Source organism: Chenopodium quinoa, unplaced genomic scaffold (genome assembly GCF_001683475.1).
Source record: "Chenopodium quinoa cultivar QQ74 unplaced genomic scaffold, ASM168347v1, whole genome shotgun sequence".
NCBI classification, from domain to species: Eukaryota; Viridiplantae; Streptophyta; class Magnoliopsida; order Caryophyllales; family Amaranthaceae; genus Chenopodium; species Chenopodium quinoa.
The window spans coordinates 6,906,503-6,926,688 of NW_018745024.1; the positions used below are offsets into that span (position 1 = coordinate 6,906,503).

General features: G+C 40.8%; 1 protein-coding gene across 4 annotated transcripts; it reads right to left on the reverse strand.

Moving 5' to 3' along the window:
* Nucleotides 1–9,577: 9,577 nt before the first annotated feature.
* LOC110708426 (protein FAM192A-like) lies at nucleotides 9,578–15,782 on the reverse strand. 4 transcript variants are annotated; one of them, XM_021886554.1, is made up of 8 exons: nucleotides 15,282–15,782; nucleotides 13,968–14,195; nucleotides 13,658–13,732; nucleotides 12,858–12,915; nucleotides 12,724–12,779; nucleotides 11,745–11,807; nucleotides 10,778–10,846; nucleotides 9,578–10,140 (listed from the first exon to the last, which is right to left on the reverse strand). In XM_021886554.1, the coding sequence occupies exons 2-8, from the start codon at nucleotides 14,022–14,024 to the stop codon at nucleotides 9,847–9,849; spliced, it is 672 nt and encodes a 223-aa protein (XP_021742246.1). In that variant the 5' UTR covers nucleotides 14,025–14,195; nucleotides 15,282–15,782; the 3' UTR covers nucleotides 9,578–9,846. The 4 variants fall into 4 exon arrangements, with proteins under 4 accessions (XP_021742246.1, XP_021742244.1, XP_021742245.1 ...); XM_021886552.1 differs by having other exon boundaries at nucleotides 13,968–14,207; XM_021886553.1 differs by having other exon boundaries at nucleotides 13,968–14,422.
* Nucleotides 15,783–20,186: the final 4,404 nt, after the last annotated feature.

The following is a 20,186-nucleotide window of genomic DNA, read 5'->3' on the forward strand; positions in this document are numbered from 1 at the left end:
TGCCCCTGTAAACAGGTTGTGCACAATCAGACTCTTACTGTAGAGCTGATTGACACCCTCCAAGACAAGCTGGAGCAGGCCTGGGAGGATGCTAAGATTGCCCAGGAGGAGGCGAAGCTGGTAGAGCTGAAGCAGCAAGCTGCTGAAGAGAGACAGGCAGCGGCCGAAAAATATGAGAAGCAGGCTACTGAGGCCCTTCGGACCTTCTGCCACGCCATGGAAACTGAGGTTTTCCTTACTCTGATGGCCGGGGAGAGCGTCATCAATGAGCTGGGGGCTTTTGACATCCCTAGTTTCAGGGTGGCTATCTCTCGCCGAATCGCTGTCGAGGCTGCTGGTCAAGTCCGAGAGATAGAGCAGAGGCTGGAAGGTCTTGAGTCCAGCAGGATGGCCGCTGAAGAGGCTCAACAAGCCAGGGATGCTCACCTTTCTGCTGCCCAAGCTGCTGCTAAGGGCCAGGATTAGAAGCTGAAGGAACTGGAAGATCAGCTGAAGGTTAAGGGAGATGAGCTGACCCAGGCCAAGGCCGAGACTTCCAATGTCCAGCTAGAGCTTAACGAGCAGAAGACTTCTTCATCCAAACTCTCAGAAGAATTAGAAAAATCTAAAAAAGATTTGGAGGAGAGTCGAAAGAAGTTGGCTGATGTTGAAGCCTTGCTCCAAGTCCGCCTCTATACCCAAGAAAAATACAAAATGGGTTACATAAATGGGTTTAAGGTGGCTCGGAGGTTGGCTCTCCATGCTAAGCCTTCGCTGGATTGGGCCAAGTGTGCGCTTTGGGCTCAGGATCCCGAGGATCCGCACATGCTGTATGCTACTCCTGCTGAGCATGAAATCCTTCAGGCTGAACAAGCCGAGGAGGAAGCTGAGCGGCAGGAGTTGGAGGATGAACAGTGAGCCGCTGATGCTCAAGCAAGGGCCCAACCTGCCTCCTCTGCTGCTGGAACCGAGACTGCTCCGGGGTTAGACATAGCTAACCAGCCTGATCCTCCGGCTGAAGCATAGGAAATCGGGCAGTCGTCTTCAGAGTCTTGCGGATCAACGTGTGCTTAACTTCAGACTTGCCGCTTTCTGAATCTCTTTTTGCCTTATTTTTTGCTTCATCTTGCCTTGATGTACAAACAGTTTATTTTTGTTCCTGTGCATATTTCGGCAGCTGTTATTTTCCGCTTGTGGGCGGCTGCCGATATAATCTTTTAGTTTGTTTGAACACTTAAACTTTGTAGCTCGTGATACAAGCATGATTTCGTATTTTATGCATTTGACATTTCTCCCATATTGCTTTGCTTTGAACTTGCATTTTTTTTTCTTTGCTAAGTACAAAGCTTCAGCTTAGAGATGTCAGCTGAGGCAGTCTGCACTTGTGCTTCTTGCCCTCCCAGACATCTGAAGACTCGTTCTTCAGATTTCTAAGATTATTCTCATTTTCCTTGTCTATTTTCTGCTGTTTTATGCTTTTTCCCTTGAGTTTTCGTCTATCTTAAAAATGGATATCTCAAACACAGGGCCAACTGAAGGCAGTGTTTCAAATAATGGCTATCTGGGATGCAGAGCTCAGTTAAGGCAACATCCCAGATTTGTCCATGGACTCATTGCCTCGCAGAACAAGTCCTATTGGGGCTTCTACCCCAGCTGAAGGACCAGAGTTCCTTAAAAAGGCGAGTTTATCAACAATCCGAAACTTGATGCTCTGAGGGCGAAGGTTTCGGACAGGGCCGAAGGAAACCCTTAAAGAGTAGACAGTATAAAGAAAAGTAGGAGAAAATATTGCAAATATTTGTAGAAAATAGTGGCTCTGAGGCCTTTCATTAATGATTTAAAATGTACTTACAACGATTGTTCTGCCCCGAAGGGTTTACACATGATATTTTTTAAGTACATCAGCATTCCAGTGATTTTTCAACTCAGTCCCATCCAACTTCCGAAGTCGGTATGTTCCTGGTTGAAGCTCATCATAGACTTCATAGGGTCCCTCCCAGGCCGCTGAGAGTTTCCCATGAATTCGGTTTTTTTGCACTGCAGCAGCATTCCGAAGGACGAGGTCTCCAATTTTGAGAGGCCTCGCTTGGACTCTTCGGTTGTAAAATTTGTTGATTCTCTGTTTGTATGTAGCCATTCTGACTCAGGCTAAGTCTCTCACTTCATCGAGAAAATCTAGGGATTCCCTCATAAGATCCTCATTCTCGGCCGAGAAGTGGTGCACTCTCAGGCTTTCTGTACCGATCTCCACGGGGAGAACGGCTTCGGCGCCATACACCAATTCAAAGGGTGGGTGGCCTGTTGCCTCTTTTTCGGTTGTCCGAAGGGACCAGAGGGTTCCTGGGAGCTCCTCCATCCACTTGGACTTCTGATCTTCCACCCTCTTTTTGAGGGCGTTCAGGATCTGCTTATTTGTAGCTTCGGCTTGTCCGTTACTTTGCGGGTGACATACCGCTGAATATGTCAGTTTGATGCCGAACTGATCTGTATACCGCTTCAGCGGCAAGTTATCGAACTGCCTCCCATGATCGAAGACAAATACCTTTGGGATGTCGAAACGAGTGATGATATTCTGCCAGATAAATTTTCTGACAGTCTGTTCTGTAATGTTTGAGGCTGCTTCGGCCTCGATCCATTTACTGAAATAGTCGACACCGACTATCAGCCATTTTTTCTGGTATGCGGCATCCGGAAATGGGCCCAGGATATCCAGTCCCCATTGGGCGAATGGGAGTGGGTTCAGCACAGGCTGAAGCTCTTGGGCTGGCTGATGGATGACTGGTGCGAATTTTTGGCATTTTTCGCATTTTCTGACCAGTTCCTTAGCGTCTCAGATCATGGTGGGCCAATAGTACCCCGCCCTTAATGCTTTGTGGGCCAAGGTCCTTCCCCCAATGTGGTTTCCACAGATGCCGAGGTGGATTTCCCGAAGGATGTAATCTGCATCCGTCGGTCCCACGCATTTCAGCAATGGAGCCGAGAAGGACTTCCTCAGCAGCTCCCCGTTGAAGACAACGAACCTTGAACTCGTTCGCTTCAACTTGGAGGCTAAAATTCTGTCTTCGGGAATTTCTCCCCGAAGCTTGAAAGCCAGGATGGGATCCATCTAGCTTGGCTCTTGATCAACGCAGCACACTTCAGATGCTTCGTCGACACTTCTTTCTCGGTGCACCTCCACATATACAGATCGGTTCAGCTCAGTGAGAGTTGAACTAGCAAGTTTGGAGAGTGCATCGGCTTGAGCATTCTGACCCCTGGGGATCAGCTGAGCCTCAAAAGCTTAGCTTTGCAATAACTGATTTGATCTTGGCAAGGTATGAAATCATTGAGGGCTCTTTGGCTTCGTAGCTGCCACCAATCTGATATGCAACTAGCTGAGAGTCTGTCTTCAGACAAACGTGTTCGGCTTCCAACGAGATGCACAATTCTAGGCCGGCTATGGCCGCCTCATATTCGGCTTCGTTATTTGAAGCTTTGAATGAAAATTTCAGTGCGTACTCGAAGGTTTTGCCTTCAGGAGAGCTTATGACCACCCCTGCCCCCGAACCGTTCACGGTGGAGGATCCATCCGTGAACACGGTCCAGCTTTTCTTTTCGTCATCCAGCGTTTCCTGGTATGAGCATTCGGCCGGGAAGTCTGCTAGAGCTTGAGCCTTTATGGCTGCTCTCGGCTGGTAGCTGATGCTGAATTCTGTGAGCTCAAAAGCCCATTTGGCCAGCCAACCAGATTTTTCCACCTTGCCGAGAACCTTTTCCAGCGGCTGATCTGTCAAAACCACTATCTGATGACAATCAAAATAGGGTCTTAACTTCCGAGCGGCTACCACCACTGCATAAGCAACTTTTTCAAGTAAGGGGTAGCGGGTCTCAGCATCCGTCAGGGTGTGACTGACGAAGTAGATCGATTGCTGAACCTTATTTTCCTCCCTCAGCAGCACTGCACTGATGGTGGCTGGGCTGACAGCCACGTATAAGTACAGGGATTCTCCCTCCACTAGGCTAGCCAGCGTTGGGAGTTGAGCCAGGTGCTCCCGAAGCTGCTTGAAGGCTTCTTTTTGCTCGTCTTCCCAGACGAGCTCTTTTATTTTCGGGAGTTTCAGAGCTTTGATGAAAGGTAATCCCTTATCCGAGGCCCTGGAGATGAACCTCGAGAGGGCTGCCATTCTTCCGGTGAGCCGCTGAACATCCCTCTTTGTTTTCGGCTCGGGAAGATCGAGTGCTACCTGCACTTTGGCGGAATTGGCATCAATCCCTCTTTTGCTGACCATGAACCCAAGGAATTTCCCTGACTTCACGCCGAAGACACACTTCTTCGGATTCAGCTTCATCTGGTGCTTTCTTAGGGTGGCGAAAGTTTCTGTCAGGTCCTTAACATGGTCTTCATCCTTTTTGCTCTTGACGATCGAATCGTCAACATAGACTTCCATGTTTCGGCCTTTTTGCTCGGCAAAAACTTGATCCACTAATCTTTGATATGTTGCCCCCGCATTTTTCAATCCGAAGGGCATCATTTTGTAATTATACACCCCGGTGTTCGTAACGAATGCCGTTTTTGCTCGGTCGTCGGGGTGCATGAAGATCTGATGATACCCAGAAAATGCGTCCATGAAACTAAGCAAGGCGTGGCCACTTGTCGAGTCAACTAGCTGATCGATCCTCGGCAAGGGATAAAAATCTTTCGGACACGCCTTATTTAGGTCCGTGAAGTCAACGCACATTCTCCAGGTGCCATTTGCCTTCTGAACCATCACAACATTAGCCAGCCATTCTGGATACTGACAGGGTTCGATGAAGCCTGCATCTAGTAACTTTTTTACCTCGGCTGCGATGTCTCGGTTCTTATTTGCGGAGTAGTTCCGCTTCTTTTGCTTAACTGGTCGACACGTGGAGTCGACATTAAGCTTATGGGAGATGAGGTCTGGACTTATCCCAGGCATGTCAGCTGCCGAGAAAGCAAACACATCTCGGTTGTCCCAAAGGAGTTAGATGAGTTCAACGCGGACTTTCGGATCAAGGTCCAATCCGATTGTAACGCATTTTTCAGCGTCTCCTTCGGTCTATTCGACCGTTTCGGTCTGATGGTCCAGCTCCATCGTCGTGAGGCTGGACTCCTCATTTTCTGGTCTGCTGTCTATGTCAGCAAGAGTTCCAGATTTTTTCTTTTCGGCTGGCTCTCTGAGTCTTTCGGCTCAGATGATGAGCTAGCCTTTTCTTTTCCTAGCCCTTTTTCTTTGGCCAGGTCTCCTTGAGCCGAAGCACTTAGGCCCTTTGTCTTTTTCGCGCTCGGCTGATTATCTTTCTCCTCCTCGTCGTCCTCTTTTGTACGACTGGTGGACGGCTTGAGGTAGTTGCACCTTCGGGCCTCCTTCTGGCTGCCCTCGACCCTTTCGGGGTAGCCGGCATCCGAGACATAGATCATCAGTTGATGATATGTCGAGACTACCCCTTGGATCTCATGAATAATGGGTCTCCCCATGATCACGTTGTACACAGAAGGAGCATCGATGACCAAGAATTCAGTCATGACGTTCCTGGCTGCCTCATCGCAGCCGATGGTGACAGGAAGTGTCACCTTCCCATCTGGATAAGTTGAGGCCCCGTTGAATCCGGATACCGGGTAGGGTACTGGCGTGAAGTGCTTGGGCTTCAGCTTAATTTGATTGTAGGCCTTTCGGATCAGGATGTTTGCCCCGCTGCCACCATCAACAAGAACCTTGCTGACGTCGTGGTTGGCCACCGTGGCGATGATCACCAACGGATCCTCGTGAGGGAACGTTACCCCCCGGCAGTCGGCGGCTGTGAACGTCATGTTCGACACCGGCGACCGAGGAGGCTGAATGCTAGCATTGTTCACCTGGTGGGTCAGAGCCCTAAGGTGTCGTTTATGTTCCCTCCGAGAACATATTCCTCCCGAGATAACATTAATTGGAGGGAATTTTCCCTCCGCGTTTTTGCTGTTTTTCCGGGGGAAGTCAAGCTCTTGCCAAGAGTCCTTTTCGGATTTCTCAGCCTCTTTTTTCTCGCGGTGATCCACGATGTATTTTTTCAAGTACCCCTTCCGGACCATATCTTCGATCTGGTCCTTCAGCTGGATACACTCTTCAGTATTGTGTCCCGGTGATTCGTGGAACTCACACCACTGATTTTTATTTTTGCGCTGATACCACTCGGGGAGTGGTCTCGGCTTCCTATAACTCTGCTCTTCCTTCGTTACGCTGTAGATCTTAGCGCGCGGAAGGGCTAGCGGAGTATAAGACTCATATCTGCCTGTGAACGGGGCAGATTTTTCCTTCTTCGGCTCGTTGGCCGAAGATTGTTCCAAGGCTTTCTCCTTTCCTTTCGTCTTCTGGCCTTGGCCTTCAGACGATTGTTTTTTCTTCCCGTTCCCGGATTGAGGTTGGGACTTTGTTTTGTTCCACTCCTCGGCTCGGATGAATTTATCCGAGGCATTCAGAGTTCCCTCCAAGGTCTGCGGGGTGTGCATGACCATGAAGTCTAGGAACTTTCCAGGCTAAAGGCCGTTCTACATTGCAAAAACTGCCAGCCCTTGGTCCAGCTGAGAAACGCTGGATGACTCGTTGCTGAAACGGGTCAAGTAGTCTCGGAGACTCACGGTCTCCCCTTGCTGCAGGCCCATGAGCTCAGCAGCGGTCTTCTCTTGGCGGTTTGCCGTGGAGAATTTGCTCTTAAACTTGGTGGACAGGTCGTCCCACCCCGTTATAGAGCCTTCCTTTACTCCCTTGGAGATCCACGCTTGCGCGACCCCCTTGAGAGTGGTGGGAAAATATTTGCACCAGGTCGCTTCGGACCTTGGGCAGAGATGCATGTGCCCCTCGTAGGAGGCGATATGGTCCTTCGGATCTGAAGTCCCATCATATGTAATGTGCGACGGTATTTTAACCGTAGGCACATGCTCTTCCAGAATCCATTGCTCGAATGGAGAACTGGTGGGTAGCATAACGACCTTGCCTTTGTTCCTGGCCGAAGGGACCGCGCTCCGCCCTCTTAGAGAGGTGGGAGTGGTTTTCGTCCCTGGCTGGGAAGTTCGGGCCTCGGCTACAGGGAACGAGAGGCGGCTGTGCATGCTCGGCTCCCTGCCACCGAGTCGGTCGAGCACGCTTCGGCGAACAGTCTCAGGTCGCTCTCGGCGGGCAGATTCCGGCCGAGAGGCTGAGCTGCTGCTCTTATGCGTTTCTGGCCGAGAGGTAGAGGATCCTTTGAAAAATTGAGGGTTCTTTTTCCTCTCTCTTTCAGTCCTCCAGGTATCCTCTTCCCACTCTTCCAGATCGGAAGGAGGGAGGCTTCCCCCCATCTTGGTCGAGCTTCCTCCGCTGATGCCTGGTATGCGGAGGAGTTCGATCACGAGGTGGAGGCATATTTTGTGCCCTCATTGCCTCCATGAGCACCCCCAGCGCTCTTGCCACTTCTTTCGAGCTGGGCCCCGTCAAAGGGGTCCTCGCCTGAGTGTGAGAGTGAGAGCGGATGATCAAAGGTTGGCTTTGGGGCACTAATTGAGTCCTATGATCGGACTGACTTCTGTTAGACCGAGGGGGACTCGGTCTATGATGAGAGTTGTGAATTACGGGAGAAAGGGAATCCTCCCGGTATGATCCTCCCCCCGAACTAGCACCCTTCGAAGAGTTCCGATCCGGCGAAGGTGATGGTGTAGGAGTTTTAGGCCTTTCGCCCGCTCCTTGACTTAGTCTTCTGTTCTTGCGGTTCTTAGCCATTGCTACCAAGATGATTGCAAGATGATTTTGATTGGCTTAAAGATTTTTTTTTTAAAAGTCTTCCCCACAGACGGCGCCAAATTGTTTCGGATGAAAACAATAGGACCTTGCCGAAGGTCCAATGAAGTGGATGAAGACTTGTCCGGTCCAAAGGATGCTAGGCCGAAGGTTTCCTGCACAGCAAACACACGTAAACTGGCCCCGGGGGTGGATCCGAGGAAGACCCCTCCGATGCCCAAGTCAAACAGTGTTTTTAGAGAGGAAGCTATGCAAGAGATTTAATGCTTGAGGCTTTTGTGTATATGTCATAAATGAATTAATTGAAGGCTTTTATACCTTTGCATATGAAGAGAGGAGAGCAATTGGGCCCCAAATAATCATGGACTGACCATAGCAACTTGGACCAATCGATTTGTGGCTGACTTGGCTTGATTGGAGGCTTGGGCCTTGACCTTGGAATATTGGATAATTTAATGACTAGGCCCAATTAGCTCAATTGGACCCAAACAGATACTATGCTCATAAATTCACGTTTTTTTTTTGTTTTTGTTTTTTTTTTTTTGTGAAGTCGTAAATACAAGTATAAGCTACAGAAAATGTGGATATCATGAAGTTAGACTTGATCATGGGAAGCCCGGCCCACTAGGCCGGCTCAATTGAGAAACTAAATTATAATAGTTGTAATGTAGTATAAAACATTTTAGCTAGATATATCATGAAGTTAGACTTCAATTAGTATTATGTGCACCATGGTGCACCTAGAAATAGGTGCACCACTCCTATACTTTTGAACATTTAGTAAAAAAAATTTGAACATCTTACAAAAATATGAACATCTAGTAAAAAAATATGAACACGTCACAAAAACTGAACATAAGCATGCAATTTTTATGTTCATATTTTATAAATAAATGTTCATTTTGTATACATTAAATGTTCAGTTTATATTACAAAACTATTGAATTATTTCGAGTTAGACAAACTTCTTTCAAAATTTGTTTGACTTGTAATAATTCAAAATTTGTGATTGTTCATATTTTTTTACTAAATGTTCAAATTTTGTTATTGTTCATATTTTTTTTTACTAAATGTTCAAAAGTATATGTGTGGTACATTATATTTGTTCAGATTTTTTTACTAAATGTTCAAAATTTGCGATGTTCAGATTTTTTTTTACTAAAGTTCAAAACTCGCAATTGTTCAGATTTTTTTACTAAATGTTCAAAAGTATAGATGTGATGCATTGCGATTGTTCGGATTTTTTAATTAAATGTTCAAAATTTACGATGTTCAGATATTTTTACTACATACTCAAAATTTGCAATTATTCAGTTTTTTTACTAAATGTTCAAAAGTATAGGCGTGGTGTACCTATTTCTAGGTACACCATGGTGCATCTTAAAATTTGCGGTTAGACTTGATCATGGGTTGTAGCTTGTAGGCCTTGTAGAGTTGTAGCTAGTTGTTGTGGCCTGCAGATGCTCTAATAACCAAATAAATAATACGAAGTACTCCGTAGTAGCTATACCAAATTATCATAACTAACAAAATGAAATTCGCAACTAATAATTTTAAAACTAAAAAATAAAATAAAATAAAACATGCTGTACTCCATGTGTCCATGTCTACAAGGACATCATATGCTGTAAAACAACAATTACAGTATCTTTGGAGCTGAAGGAGAGGAAAAATTAGGCCAAGCACAATTACTTCGGCCTATTTTACAGGAATTGGCAGATGCTTTGGCTCTAGAACCTGTCACTGTCATACAAAATGTCAAGATAACAAATGGTTCTAAGCTAAGAAAGGTAGTTTTCTGTTTCCTTGTCTATTTTTAATAAGGTTTTTTTATTAGATGATACCATCACTTCAATGTACTGTCCAAAAAATTGTCACTAATTACCTAGTCCAAAACTACAAAGAGATTACAAAGAGTCTTCTTGCAAAAAGCTACTGGTAACTGATACCGTATTTTACCAGCATTTCAGATGCCGCAATATGTCATCTACATTTGATGAAAAACAGATATACATAAGATACCGCTACAACTTAGTGCAATAATCACCAAAAAAAATTCACAATAGCCAATGCATGTTACTATGTTAGTATAAGCTTCTAAAACATTTAGGCAAGGAGACTACTCATCATCACTCTCATCACTGTACGAAACAAGACCAGTCTTCAACATATCAGGGATGTTTACCCCATTGGATTCAGAGTTCTTTAACTGCTCTTGAGGCTTCTCTACATTGATACTAGGTGTTCTTTGCTGCTCTGAATGCCTTTGAAACTCGGCAGAAGGCTTTTCAGCAGCTCTGGATTTTGGTTCCGGTGAGGGCTCCACTTTAGCTTTCTTTTGTGGCTTAGCTTTTATGATCATTCCCAAGGGCTGAACAGGACGACTTTTCTTTTTCGTAACATCTTTTTTCTCCTGCAGGTAACATTCAATATTGAGTGAACAAAGCATAATGGTCGCAAGACACAAATTTCAAATCTCGTTCCAGGCTTAGAGAAATAACCTCTACCCTTTAACCTGCAAACTTTGTTCGCGTAAAAATGCTGCGAGACAAATTTCAGATTGAACTATCCTATTTACAGGTAAATTCCAATCTATTTACCCTGCACAAACCAACCACCCCTCTGTGCTTTGGCTGTTATGGAATTTCCTATCCATGCCCATGGAAAATCATGTTGCAAGTAACCACTTTTTTCCTTTCCAATGTCAGGTTGTGGGTGGGTAATGGGGCAGATGTGGGGTTTCAAATGGACTTTAAGGCCAAGAGAGCAACTTTTCTCAATTCTTTTTTCACAACTTCATCACTTATCTAACCCCTTACACAATGCTCATTTCCCAAAGGTTGAATTTGTTTTAGAGCCTTCAGTTTGGGAAAATCCAACGACAATCCAGCTTCATTAGGAAACTAAATTAAAGTTTTGTAAACACCACTTCAAATAGCTCGCACTGTATGCTTGCAAGTAATACAAATAAGTTAAGACACATGAAAATAAAAGAAAAATTCCTGCAAGAATAGCACATCAAAAATGGCTTTTCCTAATTCACCACTGACCTGGACATCAGACACAGAAGATATTTCTTTAACCTCATGTACAACCATAGATTGTTCTGCCACTGCTGCCTACATTCAATAAGAAGGTTCAGAAACAAAAAGGAACAGTGGAAATCCTAATAACAAAAGCAGCCTGCATAATCATAAGGACAGACTATAAAAAAAAATGCTAAGCACAAAGATTCATAAAAACAGTTACGAATTGTTCAGACCATATAGGTAGCAGACAGCAATAAAATTAATGCATACAAAAATTGCTTCCAGTGGGAATGTGGGATATAGCAGATTTATGGGATTGAGGAGAATAAAGGGATTTAGTGTTGTATTGCTAGCTAGTAGCTAAGCACAAGAGAAAAACTCGATGCCAAAGCCAATCTACAGATTTGGCATCCCTTTATCCATACCCAAAATTGCCAACCACTAGCCTCCTCCACTGCCAATCAACATCACCAACCCAAATTCAAAACCAGTCTATATATAAATAAGAATTTGTTGGGTTTTGGGGAAATCTCCCAATCACTAAGTATGTGTCTCCTATTTTAAACTCAAATTCCTAACCAAAAAACCCAGAAATAGCTTGTTATATGTTAAGGTTGCCTGGTGAATCTGCTACAAAGTAGTGAGACCCTTAAAAAACATTTGTACCGATGCATATAAATTTGTACCGATGCATATAAATTTCATTCAATTGAAGCAACTTCACAGAAATTATATATTTTTTTTCTTTTTTTTTTTTTTAAAAAAAAGGAGCAATAATAGAAGCAAGGCCAGTAACACATTGTCTCCACTCTCCAGCCAATTACAGCTTTTACCAAAACAAAAAGCACTGTCTTAGACAGGGCATCCAACAAGAACACAAATGTTACCGAATTACAAGGGAAACAAGGAGACAAAAGTTAAGGAAGATATAAATAACCGAGTCAAAGAAATTGTATATATTCCACAAAAATGGGATAAAATATCTTACTTGAAAGCGCTTGAGTTGTTGGGCTTCTTCATCAGCTAGCAGTCGTTCGTATTCTTTTCGAGACTACAAGAACATCAAAATAGCTTAATATCAATTAAACTGACAGCTTAACAATAAAAGGGAAGAATTTCAGAACAATTTGTTTATTGGCAATTTTTATCAAATAAAAGGCATTGAACAATATGGGCAGAGAGAGCTATGTCTATATTGTTCATGCCATTTAGGTAGACTTTCCAGCTTCACCACCACCCCAGCAATTGACGACGTCCATAGCTTCCTAAGGATTAGACTAGAATCCAATTGCTAAGGCAACCGTCTTGTGAATCTACCCAAAAGTCCAAGGAGAGCAAATCCATCCTAAAATACATGAACTTTTTTCTAGGTTCAAGCAAAACAGAGTGACTGTCCTAATAGCATGTCAGAGTTTCAGATCCAACATTAGGATAAGCCCAGATCCAACAGCATTCCGCAGAAAGATTTTTCGTGCACACATGGAATGAAGTCTGCTCCATCGGAATTCTTAGTTATTTCTTTTCATGATATTTTCAACCTACAATTTTATTGATAGCTAAGTGAGGAAGACAGTTTAGAATCACAAGGGGTCAGGTAAAATTTTTTAGGGTATTCACAAATAATATGGTGTAATTTTTTAGTACTACTAAAATATAAATAAAATAAAAGCAGCAGCAACAGAATGTTGTAATTGACAAGTTTATAAAACCATATATATCGCCTTATAAAAAAAATCATAACTGGATTGACCAAACAAAAAGTACTTTCAGTGCTCTTGCTCAATGGTGTTATTCTTTTCACCTCACAAACTTTCTAGTTTCTACTGTAGCTACCATGCCTACCAATGTCTTTAACAGTACTATTTTTATGGGGACGACAAAATATGTATGGAAGAGGTCTTTCCAGGATCCCGGCATAGACATGAAAAGCTAAGAAATTAAGATGATACACGAATAAAAAATCTCACCGTCTCCAATTTATCAAGGAACTCAGTCTCATCTTCGTCCAAAGCCTTTGGTGGTCCTGCAACAAAACAAATGTCAAAGTGCTTGGCTTGTTCATGCAAACAAAGAGAAAGAGAAAGTAAATCAAGGCACATACGATGCTTAAACCGCTCATTGAATTCTGCATCTTGCTTATCTTTATTCTCCTTCAAAATCTACAAAGAAAATACTATTGATAAGAAAATTTATAGGAAAGACTCCAGAGGATAGCATAAAAAAGGAGGGCTAGGTACCTAAAATGGAAAAACCTTGAAGGATAGTGGGCATACTCCGCAAACAGAAGCAATAGGATTATGATTACCTAAAGTTAAATCAATCCTATTCGTATAATACTGGACAGAGTACTCCTAAGCAGCAGCTAAGGGCAAAAAAACACTTCTAGACCAAGTTCAGTGCAGCCAAACAACCAATGTGTAGCTGAGGAATCCACCATATGTAATTAATTGCTAGAGTATTATGAAGCTTTCTAACAGCAACATAAAACAGTCACGACATTATATTACAATAATTAGATATATTTTGTAATAGCTAACTCTTGTAATGATTTCCTATTGGTTAGTTAGATTGTAGCTTCCTGCTTTCCGAAAAAAAAAAAAAAAAGTTTAGAGTTTCCTATAGGTTAGGGACATCTCAATGTTGTGATAGTCTAAAAAGGATTAATTCAATTAGTTTGTATCAAACAATTCTCTAAAAAAGATGTTTAAGTTCTAAAGCTCTAGAGTTGGCAAAGGCTTGTCAATATAAGATAGAAAGATAAAACACTGGTGTTCTATTGATCCTTTCGATATTGTAGCAAATAAGTGTACATCTTAAAGGAATAACAAGAGATTTTCCAAAAAAACAATCATATTAGATACTATAAAGTGAGAAACAAAAAGAAAGCAGAAAATGCAAAACCTCAAAGAGCGGACGATCTCTTTGTGCAGTCCCGTCATCCACTCTTTCACCCCGACTACTCTTTGCTATATCTAACTGCCAATCACAACACAACAAGGAATTAAAGATACAGCAACCAAACACAGCCACTGCAATCATCAGTCAATCAATATACTTCCACGTTAATGGTCTTCATATCTACTTTGAAATGTGAAAATGAAATCCATAAAAAAAATTATAATATACTACTATGTAATAGAAAATTTCATAATTACAATATGAAGTACAGTAATAAAATAAATAAAATAAAAATTAGGGTTTGAAATTCAACCTCTTCTTGGGACACAAAATTCATCAACCTTATGGGAGGAGGTGCATCCTCAGCCATTTCTGATATCTTATTCTGTCAAATTACTTCAAATTGACTTGTGCTTCGAAATTCAGTCAAACTATAACAATCTTCCTTACAGCCGATAGAAATTGTGGCGGCAACTATGCAACCAAGTAATCAACCAAACCAAACTTGACGCCAGTAATCAACCAAACCAAACTTGACGCCCTGGTTTAGGAACTAGCAATAACAATTATAATAACAATAAAATAAAAAGAAAATTAGGTGGAACCCCCCTCAAAAATAGGACAACCCAATTAGGGACTAATTAAAGCTTTATATAACCTTTTCCAAATTACCATCCATGATCATAACAATGATCCCAAACATTAATCTAGGCCATCACCGCCAAACCTACTTGAAGAGTTAGTGCTAAGGCCAAAACTAAGATTAACCTGCCACAACATGACAACAATAAACCTCACCGAGTCATATTTTCCCAATATTTACTAAGGAGTTTGCTATGTCATAATCTACATCTACAATGATCTACTTAATACACAAGTCTTTCTTCATAAAACCCATATAGAATCGTAATACAAGTATAAATCATTATTCCGTAGTTTTCTTCTTTAAACTTAGCTACATTGCCGAAAGACTTACATAGTACGACTACAAAACCGTGCATAATGTCAAGTAAACAAGGTTCTTAAATTCTTCATACAATGAAATCATCACCTAGAATACGTTTCTAAAGGTTCCAAGTTGTGAAATCCACCATAAAAATTCACACTACTACGACATGAAACTAAGTTAATCTTATGCCAACACTAAAGATTTTTAAGTAGTCAATATATACTTCATAAAAGCATATTGAAAATTCATTCAAACTACTTATATTTAAACTAAAATTAACGTTCATTTACAAATTTCACTATACTACATGTTTTAATAATCAAACCGAATTTTCCAATATTATCATCAACTACTCGTTCAAAGCATTGGAAGGTAATACAACTAATATACCTCAAAAGAGTGCAATCCAGAATTAAAATTAACTCATGAATCTAAATTCTAAAAACAAACATCATGATTAATAATCCGTTTAATTGCTTGGCACACTAACGTAAGTAAAAATTAAATATAAACATAAGCGAAATCTTATAATTAGGGTTTTATAGGAAGGCTAATCTATGAATGGGAAGATGGAGTCGGCACCTACATCGCCGGCGAGCTGCCGGCGGCGGAAACAGTATTTTATATGAAGCCTAATTGAAATGAGTCGTCGGAGGGAGGAGGAAGAACAGCATTTACCTGGTGGCTGAGTGGTGGTCGGCGGTTGTTTTCCGGCGAGATATAGGGAGAACGAAAGAGAGGAAGGAAAATCTTGCTAATGAGTAATGAGTTTATGACAGACTTCGGATTTTTAAGAGGCCGCCCCTTTTGTCATATTGAATTATTGATAAACAAAGCTCGTTAATCAAAGGATTTAGGGGCCGTTTGGTTCACTGGGTAAACGAAATGGAATAAACAAAGGGAATGGAAGAGAATGGAATGAAAATACCCAATATTCTTTATGTTGTTTGTTTTAAAAACAAAGGGAAACAATCCCATCATCCCACCACCACACAACCACCCCACAACCACCTAATTCATTCACTTTCCACCTTTTCTAGCCACCATCCGTCCACCAAACCCCCATCCGCACCTCCACCGCCGGTCACCTCACCTTCGCCGCCCTTCACCGGCCTCGCGCAGCTCTCTCTTCCCCAAAAATCAACCCAGAAAAACCCTAGAAACATCCCAGCCCCTAGAATTCCCTCCCTCTCCCCGAAAAACCACCGTCCGACCCTCCCCCACCCTCGAAACCCTAGTAGCTAGGGTTTCGAGGGTGGGGGAGGGTCGGACGGTGGTTTTTCGGGGAGAGGGAGGGATTTCTAGGGGCTGGGGATGTTTTTGCGTGAGGAGAAGAGAGTTTTACGAGGAGGGGGATAGGCGGCGAGGGTCATCGGAGAGGCGGCGAATCGTGGGTAGTGCGGTGGTTGGGTTTCTTGGTGGTGTGTGGAGGTAGGAAGGTGGTGATGTGGTGGTGGCTAAGGAATGGGAATGGAAAAGTCTAGAGGGGGTGCGGAATGAACTTAAAGGGATTTGGGGTAATAAAGAGGGGAAAGGGAATGAAAGAAAGTGTTAAACAAACATCAACAAAGGGAATCGGGCCAGTTGATTTCCATTCCCTTTCCTGATTACCCCCAACCAAACGGAAAATTGTAATATTAGAGACTAAACCTCTAATTAGTGGTTTTACACTTTAAATTGAAATCTCAAGTAGCAGTTTACCCTAAACCACTAACCTTTCTGGTAGCGGACTAGCGATTTTACCAAAAAGGAAAAAAGTGTTGCATTTATTTACAATTTGCCATTAAAGTTATGTACAAACTATTCCCTTTATTTTACCCTCTCTAATCTCTGTCCTGTAATATTTGTCATAAACAAATTTTGCACACATGTTAATGTATTAGTTTGATTTTATTTTTATATAATTAAATATCAATAAATAAATAAATATATATATACACTACCTCCGGTCCAAATTACTCGCAACTTTGGGGTATTATTTGTGAGATATAAAATATTCCAAAGTTGCAAGTAATTTGGACCGGAGGCAATATATATGTATGTGTGTGTGTGTGTACAATAAAAAAAATAATACAGTATTATCTGCAACTTCTACTAAATATAGATGTTTCCTATTATGAGCAACCTTTCCAAATTTTTTCATTTATAGTAAATTTTAAAAAAAAAAAATCTCTAAAATGTCCTTACTTAAACTATCTATATATACTAATTGTTTAGGGTAAAAATACCCTAGACACGTGGCTAGGGGTGTTCAAATTCGGGTACCCGGAGTTTCGGGTACTTGATAAGTTGTCCCATATCCCGACCCGAATAATCCGGGTACCCGCCGGGTACCCGGATTATTCGGGTCGGGACATGGGTACCCGAATCTCATTTTGGTTTTTTTTTAATTAACTTTTACTTAATTTTACGTATTAATACCTGCTGTAATTTGATTTATTTTAATAAAAAAACTTGCTGCATTTTTTTTGTAAAAATTCCAGATTTCCAGATTTATAGTAACTGACTGTCTTACTATATATTTACAAAAAAAAAAAAAAAAAAAAAAAAAAAAAAACATGTTCTGCTAGAAATCTTGTAAAGTGTAAAGCTTGTTCAAGTATTTCCAGAAATACTATTCTGTAAAATGTAGCCCTTGAGTACCTGCTACATTTTAGTAAAAACCTGTTGTTTATAACCTGTTTTAACATATTAAACTACATGTTTTAACATATTAAAGTATTAGTAAAAGCTAAAGTTTAGGGAAAGTCTTTAGTTACATAATTGAAAACATACAAATTACAAAGTACAATAATATAACAAAGCCACAATGCAAATTAAAATGGGATTGGAGGTGTGTTTCATTCACTTGTGAGATTCGAAACTTCAATTGTCTCATCAATAATAATCGTTGGTTGCTCCAAAACCAAGTCTTTAATTCCTACAAAACCAAATAATGCAAAAAAATATACATCAAAAAACAAAAAACTTACATTTTCTAGTCAAAAAACAAACATATATACATCAATTCAAGACATATACTGTGAGACAAATCAGTCCATACAGTACATGCTAATATACATCAAAAACTTACATATTATACAACCAGTCCATACATGTTAATATACAAGGAATATACTGCATATAGAAAGATTATAAGAGAAGCAAATAAAGACAGTGAGACAAATCCTCAGGCCATACATTTTAATAAAGATTCAAGACAAATCCTCACACACATAATCTGGTGAGTGGTGACAAATCCTCACGCACATAGCAAATTCAAGACACATATCAACATTCAACAGTCAATTTTCCATGAACAAACACAATACCATGAATTTGAGCACGAAATACACTACAAATTTTGTACAAACGTAATACCATGATAAATTTTTTCCACAATTAGCACAATTAGCACGAAATACATTATCAATTGGATTACCACAAATTACAACAAAATTAAACTTGCATGAGAATAGAAATTACCTGAGATTGAAGGCTTAAACTCCCTTGAACTCGAGTGAACGGGAGAAGAAGGAAAGCAGATGAGAGAGAGAGAGAGAGGTGAATTTTTTTTTAGCCCTAAACCGTGAACTACTGTAGGGGTGAAACAAATTCGGGTTAAAACCGAACCGAACCGAAAATCGAACCGAATAAGAAATATGGTTCGGTTTTTTTTTGAAGTGGTTCGGTTCGGTTTTTAAAAAAAAAAATATTTCGGTTTTCGGTTTGGTTTCGGTTTGAGGAAATGGAAAACCGCAAAAAACCGAAAACCGAAATTTAGGCCCAGATTTACCCTAAGTATATAAGGAAAAAAAAACCCTAACCCTCATTCTCTGATTCTCTCTCCTGACTTCCTCTGTTCCTCGCCTCTTACCCTACCCTCATTGCGAATTTCTCAGTCTCTCACCCTCACTTTCTCAGTTTCTCAATCATCTCTTTTGTGTTTCTCAGAATTCTCACTCTCCATCGTTCACCGGCACTCGTTCAGGCGTTCACTGTGACACCGTCCACCGTCCAAAGGTATGCTTTTAAGTTTTGATTATGCTTGATGTTCATATTTTTTTAGGGTTTTAATTATGATTAGTGTTAAATGTTAATTACGAAAATCTGCAAATTACATGTACAAATTTGTTAAACATTATGATTAGGGTTTTAATCTATTCTTGATGTTCATATTGCGATGTTGTTTCTGAATTTTCTATTCTGTACAAATTAGTAAAACATTCTGAATTTTCTGGTATTTTGATGCTTCGGGGTTTTGGTCTATTCAAGGGTATTTTGGGTTTTGGTCTAGTAAAACATTCTGATTAGGGTTTTGGTCTAGTAAAACATTCTGAATTTTCTGGTATTTTGAAGCTCTATTCGATTGGACTCTGTTGAAGATTGTTTCAGATTATTAGTTAGTTATTAATTCAAGGGTTCGCATGATTAATAGCATTATCATTGTCTTGATAAGTGTTTATTAGATTGTTGATCTTTGTTATTATTGTTAATTTTGATTTTACTTGTTTTGGGTACAGTTAGTCAGTTAGTGCTTAATTTGATTGTTTTTGGGTGGTGGGGTGGAATCTTAGGGGGCTAATTATTATTTCTAAATTGTTATTGTCTTTGGTGCAGTTAGCCAGTTACTACTGATTTTGTTTATTAGGGGTATAATTATTATTATTGGTACTGTAAGTCTCTTTTTTTTTTTATAGGACTATAAATTCATTGTAATTCTTACTAAAATAAATTAACTACAATTCAAAAATATGTAACAAAACTAACAAAACCCAATATTAACTTAATTTCATCTAACAACAATTGTTAATATAATATCATAATAAGTTTTGCACCAAGCCTCATAAACAAGAAAACAGTTTGCATGACTAATGCACAACGGCCCCAACCTATTATTCCCTTTAAAAGATCCAATATTCTTAATTTATGAGTTTGCATGTATTCTTACAGATTGTTATTCAACCACGAATTATTGAATGACAACCAACGTGGGTGGTGTTCCTGACCAGCCTCAATCCGAACATGAGACTGACCAAGTCTCTCAAAATCAGAAAAAAGAACAGGGAGCAAAAAGGAAGAGGATGAAAGAACGCTCTGAAGTTTGGGAGCACTTTGATAAAGAAGACTTACCTTCTGGAATGCAGGCAATTTGCAAGTATTGTGGGATGAGCTACAAGTGTGGGGCAAAGAAAAACGGCACTAGTGTGTTATGGGCTCATATTTCGCGATGTCGTAAGTATCCCTTTAACCCCTAAAGATTCAAAACAAAGTTTGCTTTCATTTAAAAGTGCTAAAGAACCAAGTGGTGGTACTAGTGGGTTGACATACCACAAATTTGATGCTGGTAGTATTAGAAAAGCTTTGTCATTTATGGTGATTGTTGATGAACTTCCATTTAAGTTTGTTGAAGGTATAGGTTTTAGACATTTTTGTGGTGTAATAGAGCCTAGATTTAATGTTCCTTCTCGAATTACAGTAGCCAAAGATTGTTTTGAAACATATTTAACTGAAAAACGAAAGCTGAAAAATGTGTTAAAAAGGTGTAATTCAAGAGTTTCTTTAACCACTGATACATGGACCTCTATACAACAAATCAATTAC